The 22,982-nt window shown below is 33.7% G+C and overlaps 3 protein-coding genes across 3 annotated transcripts in view; 2 read left to right on the top strand and 1 right to left on the bottom strand.

Moving 5' to 3' along the window:
• Positions 1-3,158: 3,158 nt before the first annotated feature.
• On the bottom strand, positions 3,159-22,015 carry LOC133195944 (large ribosomal subunit protein mL42-like). Its single transcript, XM_061331928.1, has 7 exons — positions 21,988-22,015; positions 21,507-21,617; positions 5,012-5,078; positions 4,825-4,912; positions 3,974-4,006; positions 3,475-3,596; positions 3,159-3,265 (listed from the first exon to the last, which is right to left on the bottom strand). Exons 2-7 carry the CDS (start codon positions 21,577-21,579, stop codon positions 3,208-3,210), a joined length of 441 nt encoding a protein of 146 aa, XP_061187912.1. The 5' UTR covers positions 21,580-21,617; positions 21,988-22,015; the 3' UTR covers positions 3,159-3,207.
• On the top strand, positions 6,230-18,874 carry LOC133194274 (uncharacterized). The gene is made up of 2 exons (XM_061330264.1): positions 6,230-6,284; positions 18,093-18,874. The coding sequence occupies exons 1-2, from the start codon at positions 6,230-6,232 to the stop codon at positions 18,872-18,874; spliced, it is 837 nt and encodes a 278-aa protein (XP_061186248.1).
• The window catches only part of LOC133195940 (acylamino-acid-releasing enzyme-like), a 31,507-nt gene continuing 30,315 nt past the window's right edge, over positions 21,791-22,982 (top strand). Inside the window, exon 1 of the mRNA XM_061331924.1 lies at positions 21,791-21,848. Coding sequence (XP_061187908.1) covers positions 21,837-21,848 — 12 coding nt within the window. The 5' untranslated portion in view covers positions 21,791-21,836. The remainder of the gene's footprint in view (positions 21,849-22,982) is intronic.

Below are 22,982 nucleotides of genomic sequence, written 5' to 3'. Positions count from 1 at the left end.
AAAATGTATTCCATGAGTACATGTTTGAGTGTGTCCTTGATCTTTGGTATTCTGGCATTTATTAATGGAAAGACTTGATATAAAATGTTTAAAATCTCAGGGCCCGGATTTACCTAATACCGATACAGGAAGTTTTCGAAGGGCAAGGTCAAAATCCTCTGGTGACGTAGTTTGATGCAGACTACAAGTCTTGTTTTGCACAAAGATTCAAAAAGTATTAACAAAGGTGGATATATGGTGTGATAAGTGTTATAAGTATATAAATCCAGGAAGTGCATTTACGGGACATGTATAGAAGTGACAAGATGTTTAATCGTGTTTACATTGAACTATATATGTGTTTGGGATTTACTCAATGCAAGGTAAAGTTGTAGATTTTGTTTACATTTACACTCTATAGAACGTATTCGCTTACATGTTTTGGCAAAGCAGTCATGGCACTCTTCATTGGTTGATATTTTGCAGCCTCGAATGTTTTTAACATTCAAACTTACGAATCCTTGAGTATATGAATTCAAATGGGTCGCAGTGTTTAGCTCTTTTAAACTTCTTCTGTCAATTGATATGCAAATGATGTATGCTTAAAACTCCGTATTTTATCACTAATTTTAAAATACACGTGTATTAGGTGCTTGGTAAGTCTCGGGCGGTATGCTTTTCCGGACGTCCGTAAGTGCAGAGAATTTCCGAAAGTGTGTTACGTCATTACGTCAATGACGGTAAAGTACGGAAATCCACGAATAATGATGGATCCCCTTCCGAAGTGACGGCCATTTTGGCAATGTTAAATCCCCGTAGACTTTGAATTTGCCGCCGTGTCAATACACCGGTTGAACTCGAGGGTTCGGATAAATGGAGGAAAATTGGAAAAAAAATGATCTATCGGTCGGACCTAGGCTGAAGGCCAAGGTATTTATATATTTTGAGATATGTTGCAAAAAGTGGTGACAATAGCTTGGTGGGACAGACTATAAATACTTGTTCAAAACTTTTATAATTATTTTTTTTTCATGTTTTTACTATCGAACTGTAGTATCAGGTAAATCCAACCCTTAGAAATTATGATGTACATCAGTATAATAAAACGCTTATCCACTGGCTGTGAGTGGGATAGCTCTTTCATCAAACCCTTGACAGGAACTATTTCCCTCGGGCAAGCCCTCGGGGAATAGTTCCTGTCGCGGGTTTGATAAAAGAGCTATCCCACTCACAGCCAGTGGATAAGTGTATACTATCGCTTACACGTTATAATACAGGCCCCTCCTAATGAAACTACGGTACGCCTCTCCTTGGTAAATAGCAATCTACAACACTGAAAAAAGAGGAAGCAACTCAGCAATTAAAGGCTTTTTTTGGTTGAATACAATGAAAATGTTTACCCATTTATATTCATTTATTTTTCACACAATTTATTATTTTTCGCATAAAAAGGAGTAATAGAGGGATGGGGGCACAATCATAGTGAAGTAGTTCCCTTATCGCCATGACAGAATGTATGCGACATGCACCGCGTGTAGTTGCATGAAAGTTCACTTTCATTAACTAGGCAAAAAATATTTGGAATAATTATTCCTTGCACACTGCACATTCCATATGAGTCTAAAAAATAATGACTTTTTAACGACATGTGACCTTGTTACCCTTTTAATAGCATTTCCTTTAACACGCCTTGAAAGGATGTCGAAGAAATTACGACTTACAATGTACATAATTACATAGAAACTGAAAATAAAAATCAAAAGCTATTTATGAAGGCATAGAAATAGAACACATAAAAAAGCACGTGTCCCCTCTCTCTAATTGATGTCTCTTTCATTATAACTTAAAATAATAAGTTTTATTGAGTTTAAACTTGAAGTTTTTTTTTTTTTTTTTGCGGGGGGGGGGGGGGGGTTCCACCGATGTACATTGTAAATGTTTCTCTAGTAGTACCCATCCTACGTTGGAAAAAAAAATCTGAAAATAATTTTAAATGCAATGATGAATCAAATTAAAATTTAAGCACACACCAATCTAACAATTGAAAGCCTTATTAGGTAACAAAACAAGAGGCCCATGGGCCACAACGGTTACCTGAGTAACTGTATGCCCTTCTGTTCTCTTTTTCCGATATATATTTATGCAAAACTTTGATCACATATTATGGCTCCATCCTACCCCATGGGGTCATAATTTGAACAAACTTCAGTCTACACTACCCGAGGAGACTCCAGTATAAACATGACTAATCGTGGTTCTGTTATTCCTGGAGACTTCTCATATATATATTCCTGTGTAAAATCTGTTCCCTTGTTGTGGCTCCGCCCTACCCCCCAGTGGTAATGATATTGAACAAATTTTAATCTACAGTATGTCATCAAGCTTTCACATAAGTTTCATTTTTTTTTTTTTTTTGTAGCAGTGGTTTTTGAGAAGAAGATTTTTTAAAGAAGCCACCTATTTTTCACGAAGTCTTAATTATCTCCCTTGAAAGAGGGCGTGGCAATTCCTGTGAACAAATTTAAATCCCCCTCATCCATTGATGCTCTGTGGCAAGTTTGCTTGAAATTGGTCCGATGGTTCTGGAGAATAAGTCGAAAATGTGAAAAGTTTACAGACAACATACAACATACAGACAGATGGACGCCGGACCCTTCAGCTCAGCTGAGATTAAAAAATCACAAAAAAATTGCCTCAAAATGTAACTTCTATAAGTGAGAGAGTCTAAAACGGAATGAACTTTCAATGAAAAGCATAAAAGGCTAGCTGTGCAATTTCATCATTTTCCACATTTCAGATAAGCGTCTGAGGCAAGACTGATATAGTGTGTATCCCTATCTAATGCAGTGTAAAAGAGCCATCGAGATTCAGGACTAAGAATTACTTGAAAATGTTTCTACTCCTAAAATAATATGTTTGACTCAGTATCCAAAGCATGACCTGCAGAACGTATTTCTGGAGGCATCATCCATGTAAAGAAAATGTTTGATACTTCCAACGCATAACACTAGAACTGCAATTCTGGAGTCATCCTCCACACAAGTACGAGTAAAAGGCTACTCTGGTGTGGTCCTCCTCCATATCCTTTAACCCGGGGTTCCAGGAGCAACATAAGTTGTTAGCAGAAGCTCCCTCTAAAGCTAAGCACTACGTATAATTGATTTAAAAAAGAGAGGAAGTTGTAACTTTTTCCAAACTTTAATTTCTCAGTATTTTATATACAGTTTCTCAGATACTTTCGCGGTCAGGTGGAGGCTGATTTCGAAGTCTTCGTCTAGTTCTTTGTCTGAAACAAATAAAATTTGAAAATGAATTTTAAGAATTAGAGATTGTGACTAAAATCTCCTTTACGACAAACAAAATACTTTTTTCATGTACTTTATTTTCAGGGTATCGACACAAAAAATAGCATTTTTTCTGTATTTGCTTGAGACCCAAGAAAATGTCAACAATATTGAATATAAGAAAGCTATCACACTAAGATAACATAGTTACATTGGGTTGAAGGGATGTTTTGTAGTATAGAAGATGTTGGCCAGTTCTGACACCGTGGGCCCTGTCGGTCTGTGTCTCAGTTTGTAGTCCTTTATATACTGAAGCTTCAATGGCGAATCGCCCTGAAAGCAGAAAATATCAACACTTGTTAAAGATCGTACGACAGAAAGAATTACATATTTGTCCTTGTTTGTTTTTCTTCATGTTTTATCTTTTGTTTTTTATGTTTGTTGTGTTGATTTTTTTTTTGGAAAGGGGGGGGGGGGGGAGCGGTGATGTGAGCATGTTACTTTAATTAATTGCACAAACAGAAAGTAGCATTATCAAGAACAGAAAATTAATTCAAAACATGAAATTCCTTAAAACAGACAAAGAGAACAAATACTGAATGACGTAACCATCCTGCATTTATCACATCTTTTTCCGGACACACCTATAAGCAACTGAAATATACATTCATCATGACAGTACTACGGGGTTTTTTTTCTTCGTTCCTTACCTGTGACATGTCTTCTGTGTCTCGAGGCATTGGCTGCAAAATTTATGAAGAATAATTTTAATTTGTATTTTTTTTTTAATATTAGATTGCAAAATATTAGACTTTGTCTAGTGTTGCAAAAGATGCGCACTGAAGACGTTACATAAAATCTACGTATAAAATTGCGAGAGCGAATCAAAAAAAATTGTTTTAAGGGGGACCGACCCTCTGATAAGAGAAATAACTTTCCATGTAGATATTCCTAATATTACTCATCGTTTTCTTCACCAGAGATTAATAATTGAGACGTTTGAGTAGTCAATCAATCAAATCTGACATATGGTGGAAACATTAACTTCTTTTTATTTCCTTTCGCCTATACTTTTCGAATGGTTTTGTTATATTTGACCAAAAAAAAAAATTAAATCCCGATTTCAATCCCTTACAAATTGAATAAGTTCTTCCTTTTAATGGACCAATTTAAAAATGCTTTAATGTATCAAGTACCATATGTAGAATTATTATCAGTATCAGGGACTTATATACTATGTAGTATATAGGTCCCCGTTGGTATTACATTTTTTTTTTTCAATTGAAAAAAAATATTTATAAGAAGGATAACTCTAGCTAATGGACGTATTCTTTTCTCACAAGCACATATAACATTGTGTTAATCTGACTTTGGAAGCAGCGCTTTAGTATGTTTTCTAGTATGTTTTTAATAGGTAGGACTTTAAATATTATTTTCATATACACCTAAAATTTTTAATTTTATGTTCATGAATATCAATGTTGGGAAGTTTAAAAAAATGTGAAATTTAGAGCAGAGGGTCATTAGTCCTTAATGTTAATGAAAAGTAAGGGTTGAATACCTTTGAACATTCATATGGAAATTTCGGTTCCGGGTGCCAGAAAATAATTATAGATTCGTCCGAGCTTAGAGTCACCGACGGCTTGTTACTACAAAGATAGTCACATATACATGTACTGTATCAAAATTCTGTCACATTTTATATGCCCGGGTACTTTAATTAAAAAAAAAAATCCCATGTCACGTACCCTTGAAATGTATCATCTTCTTTACTGGCCTCACTGTTTTTGCTCTTCAATCGTTTTTGTACCATTCCTATAGAAATAAATGTTTTGAGAGTGAATTATTGTCTAAATGGTAAAAATCGTAATAAATTGCCATATTTGAAAAATGAGTATGCTGTGAAGGTGGGGGGTGGGGGGCACCAGTTATACATGCATAAGATTTCTATTTCCCGAGATTGATCCTCCGACATCCCATTGGGTGATCCTATTACAATTGAACAGGTAATATCGGATATTTACTTATTCCATAAAATTCCCATAAATCAAGTTTGAAAACATTACAAAATATATATTTTACATTAACTTAAGATTTCCTTAACATATATAAGATTTCTATTTCCCGACATTATTCCAAAAAAACATAAAATATTAAAGTTAAAAAGCCAATTATACTAGACTTTTACAAAATGCCACAAGAAAAAACATGTACATACATACACTTTGCATGTAAAATGGACATGCTTTTTAAAAAAAAAAAATGCATGAAATGTTAATGTTTTCGGAGTATATTTTTTTGCATGTATAACAAGAATTCACAGATTCTTAAATTTAAACATATATGAAAAGATTAAGAATGTCGTAATTTTCAAAATTAAAGAATGAAATATTCATTTTATTGAAATAACTACGATGACTTGAATGAAACGAATATCAAAAACGTAATTGAATTTCATTTTCCCGCGGGTTAATTTTTTTTTAAGTCATCATCACAGGATTTTGTCTGCTCATCATTTTCGCTGTAATATCCCCCTTTTGCTTTTATCTCCATACAACAAAAACATACGTTTGTTTCATGTTGTTGTAAGGACACGCGCTCTGGGCGGGAAAATTAGCTACCCTACTCCCGTCGGTGCTTTGATCCTCAGACACCCCATTGGGTGATCCTATTACAATTAAAGAGGTAAAATCAAATATTTACTTATTCCAATAAATTCCCATAAATCAAGTTTGAAAAACTAAAAAATAACATATATTGCATTAACTGTCTAATGACAACATTTCTTGGAATATGTTTTCTTTGGGAATAATTTGAAAACTCTGAAATTTTAAAACCGAGCCGAAAGACGACGATCAAAAGTTTGAGTAAGTGCACCCCCTGAAGATGGAATAGGCCCATTGTAATATAAAGGTTTAATTTTTGAAATAATTTTTTTACTGAAAAATTCTTCAGAAAGTTTCAACATGGAATACCAGTTATACCATGACTACTTCAATCTTGCCAGCCAGATTGTCAAAAGTAAGTTAATTTCTTTTCTTTGCCAAATTTGCCCCCCCCCCCCCCCATTTTTTAGTAGAACTTTAGCATTTACATTGATACTTAACATTTCCCTTTAAATATAAAATATATGGTTTTATGTATTATATGATAGTTAAGTCCCCTTTTTATATACAATGTACACTCCAATCACTGTTAAAACATGAAAAAAGTTTCTTGCTTCATTTTTTAAAGATTAAGTATAGAAATTAAAAACTCTTCTGCTCCACTAAATAATTTGAAATCCACATTAAATTTCGTTATATATTTTTTTTTAAATTGTCAAGCCCCCTGTAAATATACATAGTACACTAAATGAAAAAAGTTTCATGCTTCATTTTTTTTTTTACTTAAGTGTGGAAATTATAAGCTTCTGTTCCATTAAATAATTTGAAATCTACATAAAACAGGTATAATTAATGACATGTTTGTTTGTTGTTTTTTTTTTTTTAACTGTAAAAACCATTCAATTCCTCTTTTGTCTAATGTTAATAATTAATTGTTATCCAAAATTAACCGAGAAAAAAAAAGAATATGTACAACCTTGGGCAAATGAGACAAATATAACATCCTTGTAATCATTATAAAATAAATAACATATTTAACTCTAACAGCCACCACCCATTAAAGAAAAATAAAAATTAAGAAAAAAATAAATAAAAAAATAAATAAATAAAAACATAAAAAAAACTATATTGTATTATGCACTCTTTATCAATTCATCAATGGAAGTAATTATGTTATTTTCATAATGTCAATAGTTTGATCCCAATTCATTCCCTAGATTTTTCAAATAGAATGTGCATATATATATCCAATCATTATGAAAATACCAGGTGTACATGATTTTTCTATGGTGAATAAGATGTGTATAAATTTTCAGACAAATCTATGCAGTAGTTTCTAAGAACATGTCTATAGACAAAATCATATCTATATACAGAGAGATAGACATGCTGATTCCAATATACCCCCACCCAATCTTTGTTTGCAGGGGTTAAAACAAATATTGCACATGGGTAACCTCAATTTTTTTTTTATGGGATTTTTATATATACAGTGTACTATAAATTCCTTCATACATGTACATGTGAAGAATTAATAATCAGTATTTTCATTATTGGCATCGCTCATGAAACAAAATTACTTGCTTTTATTAGCTCACCTGAGCCAAAGGCTCAAGTGAGCTTTTACTAGCTCACCTGAGCTGAAAGCTCAAGTGAGCTTTTCTGATCACATTTTTCTGTCGTCCGTTTGTCTGTCTGTCTGTAAACTTTTCACATTTTCAACAACAAAGCTACAATTAGCCATACTGATGTGGAATCATCCCCAGGTAGTGTGGATTCAAATTTGTTCAAATCATGACCCCGGGGGTAGGTGCAGCCACAATGGGGGATCAAAGTTTTACATAGAAATATATTTAAAAAAACTTTTAAAATCTTCTCAAGAACAACAAAGCCACAATTAGTCATATTGATATGGAATCATCCTCAGGAAGTGTAGATTCAAATTTTCAAATCATGACCCTCGTGGGTAGGGTGGGGCCACAATGGGGGATCAAAGTTTTACAAAAGAACATATACAGGACATATATAGGAAATATCTTTAAAAATCTTCTTCTCAAGAACAACAAAGTCATGATTAGTCATATTGATAGGGAAGCATTCTCAGGTAGTGTAGATTTAAGTTTGTTCAAATCATGACACCCCCCCCCCCCCTTCCTAGTAGTGTGGTAGACATCTTTAAAATTCCTTTTTCAAGAACAGCAAAAAGCCATGATTAGTTATATGAATAAAGAAACATCCTCAGAAAGTTTAGATTCAATTTCATTCAAAACATGGCTCCTGGGGGTAGGGTATGCCTAGAAATGGCAATCAAAGCTTTACATAAGAATATATAGGAGAAGAAATCTCCTGTTGAAGAACAGCATGGCCTATTGAATCAGGTGAGCGTTGTGGCCCATAGGCCTCTTGTTTGTCATTATTGTCATTGTTGTTTTCACTTTTTGACCACTGGGTCATTTCAACCAAACTTGCCACAAAGCATCCTTGATTCAAGAAGGTCCAATTTTGTTCAACTGATGAGTCATGCCCCTTTCACGGGGACATAATAAAGAATAAGTGAAAATTTAAATGGTATCTTTTAAAAATCAAGGCCAGTAAAGATGAGTCTTAAAAAAAAAGCTACATTGCATACTGTAGATTCAAGTTTCTTCAAATAATGACCCTCACGCTAGGCTGGGGCCACAGTATTAAACAAAGTTTTACAAAGGAATATATAGGAGTTAATCTTTAAAAATCTTCTTCACAAGCTAGAGCAATAAAGACCTGAGTAGACATATTAATACCGAAGCATCCTTAAGTAGTGTAGTTCAAAAGTTTATTCAAATCATGACTTGTGGGCATAGGGTGGGGATACAATAGTCAATCAACATTTTACATAAGAATATATATTAATTTTAAATTTTTAAAATAAATCTTCTTCTTAATAATGGTATAAAGTCCTGATTTAAGCACATTAATACTGAAGTGCAGATTTTCATGGCCCCCAGGGGTAGGAAATTGGGGCCACAATATGCAAATTTTTATGAAGGAATATTTGAAAGTCTTCTTTTTGTTTCAAGAACAGCAAAGCCATGATAAGTCATATTGATATGAAAGCATCTTCAGGTTGTGTTGATTCGAATTTAACCTCCAATTATAAGGTGGGGCCACAAAAAGCAATCAAAGTTTTACATAAGAACATATAAGAATCTTTAAAAATCTTCTTTCAAGAACATTACAGCCCTGATTAGTCATGTTAATATGGAATCCTCTGGTACTGTAGATTAAGTTTGTTCAAAACATGACCCCAGGGGTAGGGCGGGTCCACAACAGGCAATCAAATTTTTACATATTAAGAATATATATTGGGAAAAAAATTGCTGATGAAGAACAGCAGGGCCATAGTGATTCCAGGTGAGCATATTGCCACAATAAAAAATTGTCAAAAATATATACAAGAACTTATGCTTTACACGTTTTGCACTTATATAAACAGAGACTATGACGTAGTTAAACAGAGTCATGTGACCATGTGTCCTTCATCCCCTTAAGCGATCCAAATTAAGGCCTGTGTGAAAAACATGTAAAAATCTAGATCACAGTTCACTTGCGAAGTTCATGTTCTTTTGATTTTGACAGATAGGAGACATTTTAAGATATCAAGTACTCGCATAAAATAATAAAACCTACAGTATACAACACAATTTTTTATACTGTCCCTGACCTCAATGTAAGTAGCTTTCTAAAACATAAATGACAATATGACATTTGCAGCCAAAAGGTTGCAGACACTGTTACATTTCATTTGGTTTACCAGAGTCAAAGGCTGATGTGAACTTTTCTGATCTAAGTTTGTTTATCAGCCATCTGTCCAGCAGTTAGTCAAGAAAATTATGAAAATGTAGCAACATAATATTTTTAGCTCATTTTAGCTCTGACAAGTAAGCTACTCTGATCACATTTTGTCTGGTGTTCATCTGTCCGTAAACTTTGACTTTTTCTCAAGAACCACTTGGCCAGTTTCAACCAAATTTGCCACAAAGCATCTTTTGGTAAAGGGAATTCAAATTTGAGCAAATGAAGGTTCATGCCCTATTTCAAGTGGAGATAATTAAGAATGATTGATAATTTGGTGGTATATTTTGAAAATATTTCTCAAGAACAAGACTTGCCAGAAATGATGAAACATATCTGAACGCTTCCTTGCATAGTGTATATTCAAGATTGTTCAAATTATAACCCCCTGGTTTAGGGTGGGTTCACAATAGAAGACCCAAGTTTTACATGGAAATATAAAGGTAATATACTTCTCAATGATTGAACTAGTTCTAACTGTAATGGAGACCATTACAGATGTTTCCCAAATGCTTCCCTACTCCCTCTTTGTGCCCCATTTTCTGCAAGTTTCATTGAATAAGACAGATTCTTTGTATCACACACTTTGAACTTATTTTCCAAAGTATCTTAATAACAATGCACAAAAGGAATGTAAGCCAATCAAATTTTAGTGGACGTGCAAGCATGCGTTTTCAAAAATTAGGCCATTCCAAGTTTTTTTCTATGTTTAGTGTCCGCATGCACCTTGGTTTAAGACACCCAATATCAGAAAAAAACAAACAAAATCAGGAGTCCTGAAATTTATCATTTTGGTTGAAATCTTTGAAATCTGACAATTTCTCTAAATATTTGTGTTTAATATGTAATATTAGGTGCATTTTAAGCATTTCAAAATACCTACAGTTTGCTAAAGAATAGACATACATACCTTTCTACCAGAAAAAGATTCTTGAAATAAAATTTTTATGGCTTTTAAGCCTGTGTTTTATTTTTGGGCTTTGTGTTTTTTACCAATAAGTTGGTAGATATTTGAAAGATGGGTGGATGCTAAACAGAGAAAAAACTTGGAATGGCCTTACCAAATACAGCATCTCAAAGTATCTCATAATGTAGAGCTACATTTTAGATTTCGATGAATTTGCTGAAAACATAGAAAATTTCAGCAATTGCTGAAAACGTATAAAATTCTAGCAATCGGAATATTATCCAATTAGATGCGTGTCCTCATACTCATTTCTAATAATAGGGACTTGTAATATATTAACATCTACCCCAGTACTCTAAATTTTGTCTTGTTTCTTGAAAACTAAGAAAGTTATAGCCAATCACAATCTTAGACAATCACATATTAGATCACATACATGTTCTTAAAGTGTTTCACAATGTATACCTATGTCTTGCATATCAAAGTGATTCATTGAATAGTAATAGAGTTACAGCCAATAAAAGGTATTAGCCAATCAGAATTCAGCACATGCACATGCATGTCATTGTGTTCAATTGTGATAGTATCATAATGTAAGAAAATATTATAGCTATCTATATTTTAAATATCACCCTTTTTTGTTGAAAAATAAAGAAGTAATTAGCCCTTTGAAATATCAGCCAATCAAATTGCAGAGCATGCTCGTGTTTTCAAGAATTTTTGTATATATCGTATTGTAGACCCTCATGATATATACCTATAATTTAAATATCAAAGTATCTTGTCAAAAAAAACAAGGAAGTTATTGGGATATTTGTTTTAGCCAATCAGAGCAAAGCACACATGCATGCGTGTGAGTTCATGCTAATTTGACCTTGTCACTCTAACTTGACCTGTATTTTCTGGTAAAATACCTGCATATGCAATTTCAACCTTATATATATTACATACATCCCTACAAAAGTTAGAGAGTGAAAACTGAAAATTCTTATTTTTTCCTAAGTTCAAGAGGGATAACTCTGTAAAAAATCATTCGACCATGACCAAATTCTAACTTGACCTGCATATTCCCATAACGTATCCATATGTCAAATTTGAGGTGAATGTGTGCAACTGTTGCCGAGATAATGAATAGAGAGTCAATGATGACAGAATGACGTAATAGGGTAACACTAAATGCCCCTGGCCATTTTGTGGCGGGGGCATAAAAATTGCAAGATCCTTTTCAAAAGTAAAGAGATCTTTGCATCCCGGGTTCGAATCCCACTGTGGGACGTGGAAACCAGTCCTTTGGATGAGACTGTATAAACTGAGGTCCCGTGTCGCAGTAGGTGCCGGCACGAAAAAGATCCCTCGCTGCTCAATGGCCCTAAGTGCCAAGCAAAGGTCAAAATTTGCAGCTCTCCACCGGCAAGTGGTGGCATCTCCATACGAGTGAAAAATTCTTGAGAGTGACGTTAAACAACAAACAAACGAACAAACAAAAGTAAAGATTTAACATCAAATTATAATTATGCAGTAAAATCGCATTGGATGCAGCAACTGATTCCAACCAATGATCGATCATGAAAATGAACTGATGTCCCATCACTCATGTCTAGTAGCAAAGTAGATACTTGATGTACAGATTAAAAGAGTCTTCAAAATTGACCCCCATTTCTTTGTCCAGAGTCAGGAGATATAAATTATGAGAATTTTTGATAAGAGTTGGTTCCTTGATTCAAAGTATGCTCTGTATTCATATGAATTGTTTGTCTTCTAGATAAAAAAAAAAAAAAACACATAAAATTAATGCCTTCCTATGCGTTGGCTCATCCTGGCTCATGAATGTACCTTTGATTCACAAAATTTGAAAGGTTTTCAAAATAGCATCGTGCTTGAACATTTGAACCCACACTAAGAGCATATGCTTTACAGAAGTTTGACAGAAAGTTAAACACTGTTAAATGCTTACTGCAATTTTGGAAGTGGTAAAATTTCCCTTCTGGAGCTTAGTCCACTTACCAAGCAGGCCCGTAGGTAGCAATTTCAGTTTTTTTTGGGGGGGGAGGGGCACAGCCACAGATTTTCAGTTGAGGGACACTACATGTATCAACTCCCAAAAATTCCTTGACTTGCAAAAAAAAGGTCATCAGACGTTTTTATTGAGGGTGCACAAGCATATAGTAGCTATGTTTTCTATAGTAATCTATATATCAGCAAAATTAAAAATTAATGGAGGGGGGGCACCCCCCACCCCCACCCACCCACGGTTCCTAAGGCCACGCCAAGGAAATTTTATGAACTAAAGGCCCATGAGCCACTACACTCAACTGAGCTACTGCCCAGTTGTTTTGACCACATATTGTGGCTGGAACCTAGCAAAAAGTTATGATATAACCAATTTTGAATCCTCACAAGATTGGAATGATATCAATTTGTGTAACATGAACTTCCTGTTCTGAACATAGAGTTTTTTATGCCCCTGCCATTAAGTATTACCTTGTTCATCATTGATTTTTCATTCATTATCTATATGCACACATTCAACTCAAATTTGACAAATGGATACATCATAAAAATATGCAGGTCAAGTTGGAATTTGGTCATGGTCCCAAGATTTTTGACAGAAATATCCCTCTTGAACTTAGAAAAAAAAAGAAGAAATTTTCAGTTTCCACACTCTAACTTTTGTAGGGATGTATGTATATGGCTGAAATTGCATATGAAGTATTTTACCAGAAAATACAGGTCAAATTTGAATTTGGTCCTGGTCCAATGATTTTTGACAGAGTTATCCCTCTTGAACTTAGAAAAAATAAGAAATTTTCAGTTTCAGCTCTCTAACTTTTGTAGGGATGTATGTAATAAGGTTGGAATTGCATACGCAGGCATTTTAACAGAAAATTGGTATTCTACCAGAAAATACAGGTCAAGTTTGAATTTAGTCGTGGTTCAATGACTTTTGACAAAGATATCCCTCTTGAACTTTGAAAAAAATAAGAAATTTACAGTTTTTGCTCTCTTACTTTTGTAGGGATGTATGTATAAGGTTGAAATTGGATATACAGGTCTTTTACCAGAAAATACTGGTCCTGGTCCGATGATTTTTGATAGTTCCCCCTTTGAACTTGGAAAAGATTTTGAAATTCACAATTTCTAATCATTATCTCAGCTATAAATGTGCAATTTACAATTTGCAGTTTCTATTTATTATCTTAGTTATAAATGCACATTTTGTGCATAACTGTGAGTTCAGATCAATGCACATTTTTTCCCAGACATGGTGAAGAAGACTTTCCATCCAGGAATGGAGGTTCAGTTAGAAAAAAAAAATCTTTTGTGCAAACAAATTTAAAACTAAATATGGCATTTGAAATTTTGGCTGCCTGCGGGGGCATTTGTGGCACTACGACACATCTAGTTATAGATTTTTTTTTCTGGTCTGAATGCATTATGTAAAATTTGATTTTATATTAGTCCCCCCAAACCCCAGAGTACATAATTTGAAACAACTTGGGAATGTTATTATGACTGTGGCCCCGCTACTCTTGAAATAAGTCTGCAAGTACATGTAATCTCTATCCCTTATTGCAGCCCTATCCTACCCCAAGGGCCATAATTTTAACTAACGTGATTTTGAAATTTCTATAATATTATTCCCGCTGTTCTACTTTTCCGTGATTTGACACCGCATTTCGGAATCCGTGGAAAGTCATATTTTATCAGTGTGCAAAACTAACTAGGAGAATGAAATAGCCCATTTGGCTATCTCATTTTAAATTGGGATAGACTGTAGACAAAGGGGACTGTCCACAAAGAGTGAACTTGATATATATGTACTTGTTTTTATGTTTAAATGTATTTTTTTTTTAATTTATCAATATTAAAGTAACTGTTATATTTTCATAATTACCCCAGTACCTTTACTACCTTGTGAAAATAAAATATAAAATCAGCGTTTGTGCTTTTCACAAAAATCTATACACTGTATTCAGGTTCATCCTATATTAACTTCACTCGATCTGCAGACCAGTTAATGGTTGTGACAGATGCAAACTCCAGTATCATCTTCGTAGCTTTCTCTTTTTTCAGATTCTCTTTTTTTTCTCATGTTTTTGTTTTATTTAGTTTAAGTGTTTTATGTTCTGCTTCAGTGAAACGTTCAGGATTTGCAGCATGACAGACGCACACAAGAAGCGAGCATTGGATAAAAATAGTACACCTTTCATTTATTGAAAGATGCACAATGCATGTTTATATGAATAATGAGATTTAAAAATAATTCTTTTGACATAAAATGTAAAAGTATCAAACTATTTCTCACAATCATTTTGTTTAGAATTACATGTTAAAAATATAAAATAATAACTTTTGTTCAATTTCATTATACCAATGGCAAAAATTGGGATAGAAAACTGGTTTGTTTCAATTTGGTTCGGTGTAGCCCGATTCAACTTGAGATAGATTTGGACCATCGGACATACTGTAATTTTGCACACTGCTTTATTCCCCTATTGTATTTTTTTTGCTTTTCCGCAACTGATTTCAACTGATTATCGCATTATGAGTTCATACATGCTACTGAATAGAAGTCTGAATAGAAGTCTTGTGAGGAAATGTAAACCCTTTGATGCCAAGTGCAACCCATTGCCATTTAAAAGTTGTGGAAAGGAGGTATCAAATAATTAGTCAGTTAGGGACCTAATACGGAGTCATAAAGGGTGTGAAATGGAAATCTGTATTGGGCGAGGCTGAAGACCTTTTTAAAATTAAAAAAAAAAATCAATGAGCATATCAAAATATCAAGTTTTAATCCAATAACAATCAACATAACAAGCAACAAGAAATTTAATTACCTAATGAAAACCACTTCTTAGCTGCCATTTTTTATTAGGGCCCAGGGATGGGGTCAATTACATAGGAAAGTAATTAATTAAATTACAATTACTTGCCCAAAACCTTCAATTAAATTACCATTACCATTACAAGGATTTTGAAATGTAATTAATTAAATTACAATTACTTTGCAAATGTAATTAATTAAATTACACATTACATTAAGAAAAAATGTATAAAAATAAAGAAGCCATTGGACTAGATATTTAAGGACATACGCAACGTAGTTTGAACTTTATTGTCTTTTTCCCTGGAGTTGAAGAGTTCCAATACTTAAAGGAATTGTGTGCTACATTTGTATTTCTATACATGTATATGCTGTTGTACACTTCTTCTAAAACAAGTTTGGATAAACAAAACATCTAGAATATGTGTTTAGTAAATTTTGTATATTTTTCTTTGAATTATACAAGAATTTTCATCAATTGATATCTTTTCAAAATCCCTGGTAATGCATGCTGATTTTTTGTCAACGAACATCTGATGGCACTATAATTTTAAATCAAGAATATCTTGAAAAATTATCAGTAGGTAAGGTACATTGCGTTTGTCCTTAAGTGCCAATTCATAAACATCTTTAATTAGTTAATTTTATTTGTACATTATGAACAGGGAGATAACTATGATTAAAAAGTTTTGAAGAAAATGCATTTTAAAGAGAAAACAGCAATTCACTAAATAAAGGAAATATATAAATTATTTTTTTTTTAATTTATTATAGACTATTTTGTCCAAAAAATCAGTTTGTTTCTTGAATAAAGTGTATGGAATTTGAAGAGGGGGGGGGGGGTATTTCTCATTTATTAAACACTAGTGTAATTGAATGTAATTGAAAAGTAATTGAGAATTACATGCTTTTCTCGAAAGTAATTAATTAAATTACAATTACATGTAATTGAAAATTAGGCCAATTACACATTACTTTAAATTACATCGAAATTTGTAATTAATTACTGTCAATTACCATTACACATTACCATTACCCCATCCCTGTTAGGGCCCCACTCTGCGGGTGCCCTATAGTGATCAATCTTTCCGTCTGTCCATCCTTGAACCATGTTTCTAGGTCTAAGGTTAAGGCCATAGCAGATAACTTCTCTCCTCTTGGTCCAATGTGACTCATACTTCACTCACAGAGTGCCACTGGTCAATGGATGTGCAGTGACCTTGAACGAAGTTTCTAGGTCAAGGGTCAGGGTAAAAAATAGCCTCTCTGTTTAAATTCTTGTCCGAAGCATATTTTCTTTCTCCTTGGCCCAATCTGGCTTATACTTCACCCACAGAGTGCCTTTGGGTTAAGGGTATGCAGTGACCTTCAACCATGTTTCTAGGTCAAGGGTCAAGGTCAAGAATAGCCTCCCTGTTTAAAATCTTTGGTGCATAATTTCTTTCCCTTAAGTCCAGTCAGCCTCAAACTTTACCAATTGACTTAGGGTATGGAACATTTGTGATTTTCCTTCCATATTTTGATGGAGCATTAGAGGATATGCAACAACTTTCATAGAGGATATGCAACATTCATGATTTTTGTGCTGTTTTTTGATAGAGGGTATGGAGCACATGTGATTTTCGTGCCATTTTTTATCATAACAAGGTTGACATAGAAGCCCTTTAGACTCAAACAACACATCCCTTAATGGTACACAAATGTTCCTCTTCAAAATAAACCCTTTTCAGCTACCTTACATTTTCATGTTCGTTGCTGAAAGCAGGGCCCTTTGAGATGGCCACCATCTCAATGATATCTAACTAGTTACAATAACGATACTTCAAACGGAATCGTGTGTCCAATTTTAATATTTACCCCTGGATGGAGACGTAATACTGAAAATTTCAGGGTGTTATGTGATTAGCTTTTATCAAATCAGTAATCTACAAATTTGTCTGAAGCTGGATAATTGAGATAATACATGGCATAACCTATCGCAGAAAAGCAGTGTGATGTAATCGCAGAAAAGCAAACTGAGGACTGAAATAAAATTGTTGAAAAGCAGGAGGGCCATTACCTAGTCCTACAATTAGAACGAACTTGAATTTGAACTACTTGGGTATGTCTAATCATGGCACTGCTTTTTTTTCTTTTTTTTAAAGAAAATTTTAAAAGACTTTGTCCTACATATTCCCCTGAAAAACTGAGAATCCTATTGTGGCCTAACCCTACCCCAAAAGCCATGATTTGAACAAACTTGAAATCCAATTGTTCCTTAAATGTCCCAATTATAAAGGTAAAAGATATTGCAGTCCATAATATATCTTTACCAATCATGGTCATTGAATTTACTTTTGAAGTGTAATGGAGTTAATATGTTTTAACAAAGCTGAGCCTGCGATCACTTATTTTATCTACAAACCTTTTATATCTTGATTGTGTGGTGCTGTTGCAAGTACATTGTATAAATACATGTAAATGAATACTCGATTACGAAAATCTGGTGTTGGGTCTCTTTACTGCTTTGAGTGTGATTACTACTGAGGAGTTGTGATGCCTCAAATTTTCTGAGGAAATATAAAACTTTCATTTACAAGTACTTTATTCTATTTAAAATCATAATTTTGATCATGAGGGCAAAAATTCATGCATTAAAAACCATCATTCTTAAATTTTAGACATGCAGCAGGGAGGTGATCATCCCAATCACGATGTAGCTGAGGACCTTATAATGATGGACCATCGCCATGGTGATGACACCGATAGTCTCTGCAACATTGACACCATTTCTTTGGACACCTCTGATGATGACAATACCAAGCCAGACAATTCCCTGTTTTCCCAATGGAAGGATCCCTCACCCTCACAGCACAAACCCCTGTGGATGAACTTTGACAATGGTGATGTGTTCTATTCTAGCAATGGGGAGTTTCCTTCCATGAGTGACCTGACAGAAGAGGAGGGGTCTCATTCTGACTTTCCAACTTCATCATGTTCTCTGCCATACCCAAAGAACTACAGGTGTAGCCCGACCTTTGGTGAAGATCATAGCTCAGCTAGTTCCTCCTGTATGCCTTCTAGAAGCTCGCCACTTTATGAGGAGATGACCTCGAGAAGCTCTCCCCTACTTGAGGAGGTAACGTCAGAGTCCGGACAGCTCCACAACCTCATGCTGGCTCTTCAAGACCTTCAGTACCAAGGAGTTGTGGGAACAGGATTAGTCAACCCTAAAAGACCAGTTTTTGCTCTGGATGAGAAAGCTTGTGCTTTGTGCAAGAAGAATGGAGAAACTCGGGAATTTTACACTACCCATGTGCTGAAGGACAATCGTGGAAAGATCATCTGTCCGATACTCCGCAAGTATGTGTGTCCTACATGTGGTGCCACTGGTGACAACGCCCATACACTCCGACACTGCCCAGTCAACAAGGCAACAGAGAATACTAGGTGTGGCCAGTGAACAACTTTCCAGGTGTGGAATGTGGAGCTTAAAACTTGGGAAAGAACTGCAGATTTTTTGGGACTTAACTGTGTGTGTTTTAATCTTTTTTTTTAAAAAAAGTTACATTTGGATACACTGGGTAATTTGTGTATATCTCAAAGTGGACATTTGTAAATATAATGGAAATGTGGAATGTAAGATACATATTTCTGCAATTGTATTGTTATCTTCAACAACCAAATCCTATTTGGATCATGGTTGTTGTTTAATTTTTATGAAAAAAAAATGTCATGCAGCCCAAAATTTAAATCATGAACTAATTGTTATTATTTCTTTATGAAATAAATTTCTGACCATTTGAATTTTCTGAAAGATAAATTTTAATTTTACTATCACTCAGAGACAGTCACTCCATTAAAGAAATGAGTTGAAAGTAAAACCCATGCACTCTTGTATAATTCATTTCAAGAAAAAAAAGAAATTGATGTAAAAGAATGATATGGAAGATTTGTCATAGACAATTCTACTACATACTTTTAAAAAAATAAAAAAAGAATTTTTGATTTTATGCTGCATTCAACTTCTCAATCGAGTCTAAATACTTCTGAATTATATATTTTGAAATTGTGACCTGCCTTTATATAAACTTTCTAAAATATTCTTTAAACATTGCTTGTGCTTCTTAAACACTTTTACATGAGTTTATATATTTACAATATTCAGTTGTAAACTTTTTCACTGATGAAAAAATATATCTCCTTTTATTATAGACAGAAACATTAAAATATATATTGATGTACACATGAAGACTATGCATATATCTTAAGAAGACTTTGCTAAAATTTTTAATATTGCTAATTGTTTAGTTATTTCTTTTTTCTGTTTTATCTTGCAGAAAACTGCGACTTGGAATCATGTGGACGATTTCAAATTCTGTTCTTGTGATTAACAATTATTATTTTTCAGACTGAAGTTTTGATATTTTAATGATGGAATTGTTTTGGTTGTGTATTTTTATGCATTTTTAAACTATGGTACAATCATTGTTGAAACATTGTGTATACACAGATAATTCATGATACGGTACCTATAATCATGACAAATGTGTACCATTTATGCTTGAAATCATGGACAGAAATAAAAATTTGCATATGAATTGCATGCTTCTTGGAATGACCAAGGTATTGGTCACAATATTTAATGTACAAAGAGAGATTCTATTGCATGTCATGCATATTAAACTTGTTTATAATAAAAATTATTTATTGAAATTGGGTTTTCTTTTAAATTTTCATTTTTCGGAATGTTTTTCCAGAAGAGAACAAAGATGTGCAGATTCTGCTTTTAGACAATAGTTCCAGTTCACAAATAGTATGTTGTTATTAGTGATGGGACATCGGTTAATTTTCATAATCGATCATCGGTTGGAATCGGTTCCTGCTTCTGATACGATTTTACCGATTATAATCGGATGTCATAGTTTTGTATACAAAAAGCAGACTATTTACAATTATTTCATATTATTTCTGTAACATGAATATATAAAATATTATTTTCTTTATTGTTTTTCCTCTTTTATACTCTCTAGACCTAAAAAAATTTTTTTTTTTTTTTTTTTTTTTTTTTTTTTTTTGCATATCAATAATTGGATCAAACATCCCGGGACTGAATTGTCCAGGTGTTATATTTAAAATGGACACCCAACATGGCTGCCTAGTGGCAGAAAACAAACCTCAAAAAGTTGTGGGGGGAATTGATTACTCTTTATATTTAAGGTAAATGTTGACTAAGTTGCATATTTTATATCTCAAATAAAAGATACAATTAATATTTTTTTAATAAAAAGAATCAGCTGATTGATCAAACCAAAGAGCAAACACAGATTTTGGCAGAAAAAAAAATCCACCCGAGGGTTAATTGAATGTGTCGGTCGGGTTACAGGAAACAAACATATTTTTTAGGCCTTATGTGTGCATCTTTCGATTCTCAATGACCTCTGCTTCATGCTAGTTGGCTAGTATCAGATGCAAACGCCATTTTCTTTCATAAAGAAGAAATAAATTTTAAACCAGAAATGGATAATTCTGGAATGTATTGTATTAGAAGTATGTTTCCGATGATCGATTATGAAAAATTATAATCGATCATTGGAATCGGTAGCATTTTTTCGTCGACAATCGATGCTTTGCTTTGGGTCTGTACAATTCAAGGTTGAAAATATATATAACTTTAGCTGTCTTGCAGCCCAAAAGTTGGGTACACATTATTCCATATGGCATTAGATGTAATTCAGAACACTGAGCTCGGATTTGGTATCGGAATGGATAACAAATCGAGATTTTGTCAGTTGACCCTAACAGGGGGAAAAACTCTATAAGACTGATTTCCTACAATTTTTTTAAATCAAGCAAAGATGTTTCGGAAAGTCTGAGTATGTGCAGAATTTTAATGGATCGCAAGTGTACTGAAGAATAACTGAAGTCCTCGAGGAGCTAAATTTAGTGATACATCACATCACATGTACAAATTAAAATGACCTCCAACAATATTGTCCAACAGTTCAAATCTTCACAATTCAAAAATATTGGTTACGTAAGATTAAGACTTTTAAAAGCTCCTGACTGCTTAAAAATATTTCGTAGTTACCTACCATTACAGCACGTAATGCTTGCACGTAAATTCCTAAAAACTGAAAAGCTGACTTTGTGCATGGGGGCTGCCATCTTGATTTCTTTGACAAGTCGTTCACAGAAAAGGTTTCCTACAAATTACAAATCAAAATGATTCAAACGATCTTTTTTAATCGTTTACATCTAGATTTATAGTCGTCAAACTGTAAAGTCTGAGAATTAAACTACTATATTTGAAAATTCCAAAATTATATATGTAGTCGAATGCTTTTCTTTTTAAGCTCTACTTTCACTTTACCTTGACCTACTTTTGGTAGACTTGCCGCTTGGAGCTGACAAAACTGACTAAAATGAGTGCAAAGGTAATATTATAATGTAATTACTAATTAAATGAAGCTGTCAGTGGCCTTGGGACTTGGAATAGCATCCAACTAAGTTTCGAGCAGGGTATGGCATTCAGGTAGATTGAACATTTAATTAAATTGATTTTGTCCTACATACCGGGGTTTTTGGTACGGATCCACCACTTCCACCATGCAGGTCTTGTGATCTCTTAACATTATTTGTTAAGCATAAGTCAAAAAGAGGACTATGTGCAGAAGTGTAATATACACAAACAGCTGTCTTGATAGTAAAATTATTTCACAGGTTTTTTTGAAAAAATAAAATAAGAACATTATTGTAGTTTGTGTACATTGTGAATAAAAATTCCGATAAGTTAATTTGTTATCTTCAGGACAAATTATTTTAAATATTGCAAGTGTTTGTCCATTTGTCTGACCTCTTCTGGGGAAAAAAATTTAAAAGAATTGCAGGGTTTGCCATATGTGACAAATATGCAAATATTCCATAGTTATATGGATTTTAGCTTATTCGAAATGTGGCTATCAGGCAGGTTCATCTACTGATAGTTTAAGAGCTCATTTGGTAGCACACCTGTCTAGAGCTCTGAGGGCTAATGGTTGGCCAGCATTGCCATTAGTGGTACGTGTCATGATACAATCTCATGTATCATAGATTTTCATGATATTACCCCATACCAAACCATTTTCACAATTTGCTCATGAGCAGCTCACGTGAGGACTAACCAGATTTCCTCACCTGAGTTGCTCACGTGAGTCTCATGTGCAATTTAACATGCAAATTAGGTGAAATGCTCACGTGAGCAGGGTTCTGCACATTAGCATTTTTTGCTCATGTGAGGAATCATTTTGCTCACCTAGAATATTGCTCACATGAGTCTCATGAGGCTCATGAGACTCATGTGCAACAATTGCTCACTTGGAACAAGCAACAATAGAACAAAATTCAGATTACAAACATTATATAATTATGTAATTCTAAAATGTGATTCATCAATTACATTTTAAATACTCTTTAGCAACATGTACATGTAAATAGATGCATGCACAATTATGTTCAGTGAACTTCATCTTTTAAACTTAAAATGAAATAAAAATTTAAATTAAATTATTTTAATTATGTACAGTACACAT

This window comes from Saccostrea echinata, unplaced genomic scaffold, assembly GCF_033153115.1.
Source record: "Saccostrea echinata isolate AGI-Se365-2 ecotype Australia unplaced genomic scaffold, CSIRO_AGI_Sech_v1 ptg000029l, whole genome shotgun sequence".
Lineage (NCBI taxonomy): Eukaryota > Metazoa > Mollusca > Bivalvia > Ostreida > Ostreidae > Saccostrea > Saccostrea echinata.
This window is presented reverse-complemented; position numbering and strand designations above follow the sequence as displayed.